The sequence below is a fragment of the Triticum dicoccoides genome, chromosome 3B, assembly GCF_002162155.2.
Source record: "Triticum dicoccoides isolate Atlit2015 ecotype Zavitan chromosome 3B, WEW_v2.0, whole genome shotgun sequence".
Taxonomy (NCBI): Eukaryota; Viridiplantae; Streptophyta; class Magnoliopsida; order Poales; family Poaceae; genus Triticum; species Triticum dicoccoides.
In genome coordinates this window covers 81,874,442-81,883,133 of record NC_041385.1, presented here as the reverse complement: position 1 = coordinate 81,883,133, position 8,692 = coordinate 81,874,442, and the positions used below count along the sequence as shown (strand labels likewise).

Below are 8,692 nucleotides of genomic sequence, written 5' to 3'. Positions count from 1 at the left end.
GAGGAAAATCCGCACCATAAGTAGATCAAATTCGAAAAAATAATCTAATCGCAAAAACGGAATCGCGAGAACGAGATGAATCCATTTTTGAAAAAAGTGGGGATCGGATCTTATACCTCCGCGGGATCGACGAAAGCCTGCGTGATGCAGGCTTGACGCAGGCTTGATGGAGAGTTGGTGGAGCGAAGCGTGCTGATTACGTGTTCCGCAACTCCGCCGGCGAGTCCGGTCCGAGGTTCCAGAGCGAGAGCGAGCGTCGTAGACGAAGTAGTCGAACACGCGAAAGTAAATGACACAGAGAGATATGGAGGAAAGCAGCTTTATTAATCAATGATCAGGGATTATAATGATGGCTCCTTGGTGCTTTATAAAGGGAAGTAGGGTGTTGCCCACTTAACGTAACGGAAAACAAGAGGGGCTAGCCCGTGCGTTTTGCACGTGGCCGCCGCCACTATAGCTGGCCAAATGGGCCGTTTTTTTTTTTGCGCCGGCCCGGGAGCACGCGCGGCATGGCCAGCCTTGGGCCAGGCACGGCACGGGCTAAACAGGCCGGGCCTGGCACGCGGCACGCCCTGGGCCGTGCCTGGGCCTGGAGGCTGGGCACGCGGGCCGACACGGCACGGCCCGATTACGTTTTTTTATTTTTTTTATACATCTATATATGGCCCATATAAAAATAGGCTAAAAAACGCTTAATGCGTCAAATAACAGGCTGAAAATATGCGGCCCACCGTGCTAAACGGGCCAACGTGCCGACCCGTTTACTAACTGGGCCGTGCCTGGGCCTGGGGGCGCAGCACGCGGGCCGACACGGCACGGCCCGTATAGTAATCGTGCCCTGGCGGGCCGTGCCAGGCCAGGCACGATTACGATGGGCCGGGTCGTGCCGTGCCGGGCCGGCCCGTTTGGCCAGGTATGGCCGCCACCCTCCCGGGTTACCCGGTTTCCCAACAAAGATAACGCGCTCCAATCACACGGGTTGCTTTGACTAGGCGTTGACCAGGGCCCGCTCCAACCTCCCGCCGCCGCCGGCGGTGGTGGCCATCCCGACCGCCGGCGCCCACCTTGCTTCCCCCAACTCCCCTGAATCCCTGATACAAGCAAGCTCTGCGCCAGCGGATCATCAGGGTCGCGCCCGGCTTCTGGAGAGAGGCCGTATCGCATCAGCGCTGGGTGCTCGCCTCCATTCAGCCGAAGGTGAGCCCTGTTTTTTCCTTGGATTTCAGCTGTCCGTCCGTCCGAGCCTCCGAGGCGAGGGAGAACCCGATCCGGGACGATTCATGGGGAACCCTTGGTCGCGGTCTTGGTCGCGGTCTCTTGCCGATTTCCAGGAAAGATTGACTGAATCAGACTTACTGAACCCATGTAACAGCACGCCGCTCCTGCATTTCAGACATTGTCTCTCCGCAAGACAAACATGGAGCAATGGCGTGCAACAACCTTTGCATCTGTTATCCTTATCAATTCTTGCTCCCCATGTTTGCTTGCTCGGCTGCTAGCTATGCACGTTGCCAAGCGGACCTAAGCTAGGAACCCGATCCGGTCCGCCTATTTTGTTTATTATAGGAGGAGAACCCATATTTCATCAATCTCAACAAGGAATTATCTAGTATGTTCTCTTGAAATTACCTCCCGGAGCTTTGGGTGCACACAAAGGGCGAATTCTCTCATATCATATGTAACCTTCACAACAGCTTGTTTCAGTTCTCTTCTTTCAGGTTAAAAAAACGTAACTATTTTGAGTTAATCGGGACGCTGCATTGAGTGCAAACTTGAAAAAAGGAAATTTGCCTAAGGGCATCAACTACACCTAGATTATCAAGAGCTGTAATTTCGTACTATTTGGAACAAGTTCACACATTAGCCAACACCATTGACTAGTTAACAATGTAAGAACTTGTCCGCCACGCAGGTACACGAGCTGATTTCTTGTCCAGGCTCAACCGAAGCACAAGCGCTGGCAAAATAGGAGGTGTGCCGGCCATGGCATCCTACTGCTGTTTTAGGAAATCAAGGACATGTTTGCCAAGCTTTACTGTACCACGGTATCGGTTGATAACGCTCCAGGACATGCTTTGCCTGATTCTTCATCCAGAAGGCGAAGTGGTTGCCATCGAGGGCACTGGCGGCTTGGGAAAGACATGGGCGGCAAAAGCGGCATTTGAAACCGCAAGGAACTCTAATCGCTTTGATACATATATCTGGGTTTCTTTGTCTACAAGTTGTGGTCTGAGACGGTGCATTGAGAAGATTGCCACATGTCTTTCAATTGACATTGGTGAGGAACTGTTATCATCAAGAATCAGGGTGATGATCAAGGAGCATCTCGCGAGACGAAAGTTCTTGTTGGTTCTTGACAATGCTTATTTTCTCGAGGAAAACATCTTATGGAACTTGGGGATTCCATGTCCTCAAGAGCAGAGTTTAGGTTCAAAGGTCATTGTGACCACAAGAACCGGGAGGACAGTGTCAGTCATGGATCCAGCCATACTTATATCGCCACAGCCTCTCACAGATCAGGCCTCATATGACCTACTGCGCGAGAAGATCGGCAATGATATTGATCTGGTGTTAGTTGACAACTGTTTTGGCATGCCCTTGTCAATTATCTTACTGGCTGGGGCACTGTGTGATATGCCTACACAAGAGTCGAGCAAGTTAATAAGTGAAGCTTATGTGGCTCTAGGACCCAAGATATCAGTGTTCACCACAATGATTCGCGTCCCAAAATTCTTGTCTTAGATTTGTTTAAATACGGATTATTTAAACAAATCTAAGACAAGAATTTTGGGACGAAGGGAGTACTTTAAGATTCCCAACTAAATGGCTTGACATAATAGATCCAGTTCCACTTTTTAGTGCTGGCATAAAAGGAGGGAACACAGAAAAGTTATCCCCTTCTAAAAAAACATAAAGTCATCCACCACAGGAACTGACAACAAAAGGGGTCTTCTAGGCTATTGCAAGTTCACATGGATGGATGAATTGCTGAAAAGAAAAGGAGATCAGTCATACATCCACAATCCCATTCATCACATGCTTAAGAAAAAGAATCGTGCCCGTCCAATGAAATCAAGCTATTTGCAACTTTACAACCTACCTACCACTGTACAATTTTTGCCTTGACATAGATCACATTGACAAAAACAAAAGAATCTCCGGTATGGCTGATCGCGTGCCTCAACCAATACAAACTTCTTCCCGCAGGATTCGTCCATACAGGCGCGTCAAGGTTGTCTAATGCTGCATCTACCCAGCTCTTTCGATGTCAATTGAACCCTGCACGAGGTATTGTGCACAGGAGTTAAGATTTTTTTTTTAGAGAAAATGTACAAGTAGGATTCGACAAACCGAATGGAATAACAACACAAACTTCCAAATCTAGATATAGTATTATAGTGCACGAATCTATCAGTAGAAACTATTGAAAAGGGACATTTAATTTACCACGTCAGGATGATCTCTCATCGTTCTGGTAGCAATCGAGGTAGCTCGTCTAGTCGGTTTTCTTTTCTTGTGGAAGGATTCATGGAGAGAATCCATCATTGAAGCTTCAGGCCACTTGCCACTTCTGTCAGTTGGATCCAAGTTGCTAGGGCCCCAGGTATACATCACAAACTTCCTCACCTGTAAACAACAAAAGAAAAATCAGTATCCTTTATTAACCAGAGATGCAGCCCCATGGATGGCATATATAATGCTCATCGTTGGACCAAGACATGCTTCACCTTATCCCAATTCTGTTGAGCTCGCCGTTTGCTCAGAATTTTCAGCATTCTTGTATCCTCATTACGGAGCTTCTTTATCCTAGCTTCACACTGAGGAGTCCAAATAATAATCAGTTGCATACCAAATCAGTTTACACGTCATCGCACACTTATTCCTTTTTTCAGTGTGCCAATTTCAGTCCAAATAATAATAAAGTTTTTATGAACTTACTTGAGCCATGAGGCAGAGAAATATCGCTATACTGAAGGCATAAAGGCCACCAATACTCGCAATTATACTGACTGCAGGAAACAATCACTATTAGATGATAGAAAAGTAAACAGCACAAATTAGCTAAAGTTCAAATCCACAATTCATATAGCTGCCAGTGAGTTTTGTCCGACACTTGGGCCAACTTTCTCACAAGTGGGCCCTCATTATAACCACAAAAGTATGTAGCTACGTGGCGCACAAGGCTATTAATTATGGCCTATCTAGTTGCTTTGGTGTGCAGGCATGTGGAAACTCGTCTTTGTTACCATGCCAGGGATTCAGGGTTAAGCTACTTTTAGTCCCAGGAAATAGCGATGGAGGATGGTACTACTAAGTGAAACCCACTGTGAGCTGGAAACAAATTTCCTATATGCTACAAGTAGAAAGCTTTTTGTAACCATATATTCATATCTGCAGTAACATGATCAGTTTAAACTAGTAAAAGCTATGAGCTAAGTTTGAAGTTTAAGCAAATCAAACAGCTATATCAAGATCGAATTTAATGAACCACACACTAATCCAGGTCCTCTAGGATTGGAAAGTCTATCATGGAGCATAATGTTTGGGACAATTCATATGGTAGTTAGTAGTTGGATCTGAAGTAATATTGATATAATAATCCATAATCCTCAAGTGGTTGGTTACTAGGAAATAATTTGGCCACTAAATAAACTAGAAAATCAAACAGAAATGCTCAGCCTTGTCATCATAAGGGACTCACCTGGGCCTAGCACACTTTCGTTACTAATCTCCACGATGTAGTCTGAAAGATAACTTATGTAGAGCGTAGTGTTTAATACTCCATCTGTAGGGTTCTGCAGGGAAGCATTCAAGCTCCGGACATCCGAAAAGGTGGACCCTGGAGTGAAGTCCTGAAGCAGTGGCTGCAAGAGCTTCAGGTTGTTAAGTTTGTTGTATATCTGGGGAAACAGCTGAATCTTGAGCACGTTGGAGTCTGTCCCTCTGAATGTCTTAAGCTTCTCATCGCCATAGTTGTCAGAGTTTATGGTCCCACTGACAAAGCTCACGTGCTCATTGTCCCCGGTTTGCTTGGTAGTCAGGTTGAACTGGAAGCCAACAGCTATCGCCGGCCGCGCCGGCAGGTCGACAAACTGCCAGGACACGTAGTGGTCCCTTGGAGGCATTCTGCAGCCACTGCACTTGAGCGTGATAGACGGCCCCTGGCTCGTGTTCTGGCAACTGTAGGTCAAGAGCGTCGAGAGGGGCAACACCCTGAAGTCCATGAACCCGGGCGTCCCCATCGCGATCGTCGAAGGCGGGGTCACCTGAGAACAGGACATGCTCGAGATGGTGGTGATGTGGAACTCGATGTCGTTGACGAAGGCCAAGAGATCAGGAGCATTGGCCGGCTTGACCCGGTGCACCTCGATGTTGCGCCTATTGATGGCTTGGTACAGCAGCCTGCATCAACACATTTCGAGTGAGCATCACTATAGAGTTTTGAGTGTACTAGACTAGATGAATTTTGTGAAGCTGACTTACACAGTGACCAATCCAATGAAGAGTATGAGGGCAGCAACAGAGCACATTCCACCCAGCTCTGTCTTCCTTTTCTTGAGCACCTGCTGGTCAGCCTACATTTGGACAGCAATTGCAACCTACTTTCAGATCAGAAGGATATATTATGATATGATGATTGCGACAAGAGTACACGTGTGTTCCACAACGGGCAAAGAATGGTAATTTTTTCAAAAGGCAATCCCAATTCGCCACACGGAAGCAAGCAGCCGACCAGGAGGAAAAGTAGGAGGAAACGCTTGGGGGAAGGCGAAGCAATCAAAGACGCCTAGGCGAAGCAAACGAAGCTGTAACAGTAATTTTATTTATTTATTCCGAATTCCTCGTTAATTATTGAATGTGTGGCACAAGAAGGGAAAGAAATCGATGAATGAGTAGTGGATGCTTTGGACTAGATGAATGAATGTGCGCGGCGAAAAAGGAAATCAATGGATGGATGGATGGTTGTTAGTGAGCAGTAGTAGTAGCAGTTACCGCCCAGTGCTGGGTGTCGAAGATGCAGTCGAGGCGGCTGATCCAGAAGCGGGCGCGGAAGAGCTTCTTGTTGCCGGAGGGGTCGCGGCCGGCGAGCCTGGCGGCGGCGCAGAAGGCGAGCCAGGAGAGGAGGGTGACGAGCGCGGTGAAGAGGAGCACGGCCTGGGACTGGGTGAGGCGGCGGACGGCGTCGAGGGAGAGGACCGGGGCGAGGAAGTAGAGCGTCTGGTTGCGTGAGCCGGCGCCGACGGCCCCGACCTGCCAGTCGGCGAAGGTGTTGCCGTCGCCCGAGGCGGGGAGGGAGACGCAGGCGGTGCCGGTGCCGTTGGCCGAGAGGTAGTACCCCGGGTCGCACGCGCAGAGGGTCGCGTTGTAGGCGAACATCCGCGCCGCCGCGCACGCCGCCGCCATGGCTCCCGGGCTCTGCTGCTTGGGCCAAGAAAGTCAATCACATGGACGGGAACAGCAGGGCGGAGGGAGGGGGAGGCCGTGGTGAGCGCGACGGGCTGCTTGATAGCTTGGGTCTAGGGTTTGGAAGGGGAGGGAGGAGGATGGAGCTGGGTCTGGAATTGGGATCGGATGCAATCTCTGCTGGACGGAGAAAGGCGGAGGAGGAGGGGAAGAATCCACAGCACGGCAGGGAGGAGGATGAGGAGGCAGCTTAGCAGAGCTGGGCTGAGCTAGGATTGGCTGGCGGTCTTGGCTCAACAAAAGTGAAAAAGGGAATGCTTCTTGGTAGGAGTAGTGGTGGGTTAAAATAAAGGAGCTTAGGATACTGTTTTACCCATCTGATCTCTCTCTTTAGACTTGCTTTGTGCTATAATTGAGCAGCAAGAACCCACATTTTAGCAAATGCATATAATTGAGCAAAACTACAATGCATGTTTTCTTTTACAAGTACTCAACCACCAAAGGGCTTGCTTTTTAGTGGTCATTGACCTGCCTAATTTGTGGGGGGCTAAAATTTGGAGGCGTGTGCGTATTTTTGGATGTTACCTCGTCTTTTTCGAAATATCGCCAACGTTTCTTGGCTTTTGGATCAGCATCCAACCAAAGAGAGAAATATATGTTACAGCCCGCCAACCCCCAACCGTGGGCACCTCTAGAACGGCGAGCGAGTCTAACTTACCGTTCAATGGTTCGTTGGTTTGGGCTTATACGTGATATGTACTACAACGACTAGCAACGCCCTCTCCCCTCTTGCATAGTGCCGGTGATCGGGGTGCTACATGAACCATCGTCACTTCATATATTTTGTGCAATGGGTTAAAACATTTTTTGAGGGAGCGTAGGATACTGTGTCACCCATCTCTCTTTAAACTTTATTTATATTTTGTGCTTATCATTGAGCCTAAACAAGTCAAACAACTCACATTTTAGCAAAAAAAATTGAGCAAACATAGAATGCAAGTTTTTTTAAAAAAAAATTCCAATGCAAGTTTTTGAACAGATGTCCATGCGCTGTCGATACCAACCCAAACGTATGGCCTTCGGCGGTCATTGACAGGGGCAATTTGCGGCAAGTAGAATTTGGAGGTCTTTATTTCTACGGTCATCTGAACTTTCTTGTGTTGAAATTTCAAGTCATATTTCTCGGCTTTTGGACCAGCGTCCAACCAAGGGAGAAATCTATATTACAGCCCTCACCTAATCTTGTGGTTTAAATTAGCCCACAAATTTGATACGGGGTAGAATGCAACCCACAATTCTCACATTGTCTACAAGACCTAATGAGCCCGATATTTCCTAAAATGAAATAAATAGATGTTAAAAGGATCAAAAATATATGTGTGCAAATATATATAGGTGACTCTACGAATGCGCCGAATTTATTAAATATATATGTCTACTATATTTAAAAATGACGCATGGTTTCATTCCTTGTCAGCCAAAACGCTAGGCGCAAAAGTTTCTGTTTTCAAACAACATCAAATCATATTATCATCCAAATCATCCCAAAGGCATTACCAGGCACAAACACTAATTAAAAGTTAAAAACACAACCATAACGGTAGCTATAATTGCAGACTAAGGCATAACCTAGTGGTAGGAAGGGGCTGATGCCTTCCCACCCACCCAGGTTCAAGGCACGGTACTTGCAATTTGGGTTTGTTACATCAGTTATACTGTAGGGGGTTCCCTTACAGTCTTTCTGTCAAAAAAAAGGGTAGCTATAATTGTGTGAGCACACAAAACAGAAAACAAAAAAAAAATTGGGTTGTCTCCCAACAAGCTCTTCATCTATAGCCTCTAAGATAGGCTTTGAGATTTCAATGATGCTCACGTAAATGATAAAAATTGAAGCACAAAAAGAAGCATCATATAACATGTGACAAACATATTTAAGCCTAACATACTTTCTATACATACGCATTTTATAGGAAAACAAATTATCAAGGCAAACAATATCTAGCGTATGAAAATAGGAAGAATGAATCATTAATAATTTCAAGAATCAGGAAGAAAACACGACCACCAAAATAGCAATAAGATGATTGTCAGTATCACTACACCTCCCATTACGCCCAGCACAATCCAAAGAGTCTTCTGTCCTCCTGCATGTAGTTGACATGTAACCGAAGGAAAAATATGATGTAAAAAAGTAATTAATTCTGCATCTCATGCTTAACTCACCGTTCAAAGCCTGAAGAATCGATATTGTTCCAACCGATAACCGCAACAGACAATGGCGGAGCTA

At 46.7% G+C, this 8,692-nt stretch overlaps 2 protein-coding genes across 2 annotated transcripts in view; one reads left to right on the top strand and one right to left on the bottom strand.

The window, feature by feature from the left end:
- The first annotated feature begins 1,003 nt into the window (after positions 1 to 1,003).
- Positions 1,004 to 2,742, top strand: LOC119274873 (putative disease resistance protein At1g50180). The gene is made up of 2 exons (XM_037555616.1): positions 1,004 to 1,197; positions 1,913 to 2,742. Exon 2 carries the CDS (start codon positions 1,984 to 1,986, stop codon positions 2,740 to 2,742), a length of 759 nt encoding a protein of 252 aa, XP_037411513.1. The 5' UTR covers positions 1,004 to 1,197; positions 1,913 to 1,983.
- Positions 2,743 to 2,933: 191 nt separating this feature from the next.
- The window catches only part of LOC119274874 (monocopper oxidase-like protein SKU5), a 9,717-nt gene continuing 3,958 nt past the window's right edge, over positions 2,934 to 8,692 (bottom strand). Inside the window, exons 6-12 of the mRNA XM_037555617.1 lie at positions 5,995 to 6,187; positions 5,485 to 5,576; positions 4,703 to 5,403; positions 3,940 to 4,010; positions 3,729 to 3,818; positions 3,448 to 3,627; positions 2,934 to 3,279 (exon numbers count right to left, since the gene is read on the bottom strand). Of these exons, the coding sequence (XP_037411514.1) occupies positions 3,250 to 3,279; positions 3,448 to 3,627; positions 3,729 to 3,818; positions 3,940 to 4,010; positions 4,703 to 5,403; positions 5,485 to 5,576; positions 5,995 to 6,187 (1,357 nt within the window). The 3' untranslated portion in view covers positions 2,934 to 3,249. The remainder of the gene's footprint in view (positions 3,280 to 3,447; positions 3,628 to 3,728; positions 3,819 to 3,939; positions 4,011 to 4,702; positions 5,404 to 5,484; positions 5,577 to 5,994; positions 6,188 to 8,692) is intronic.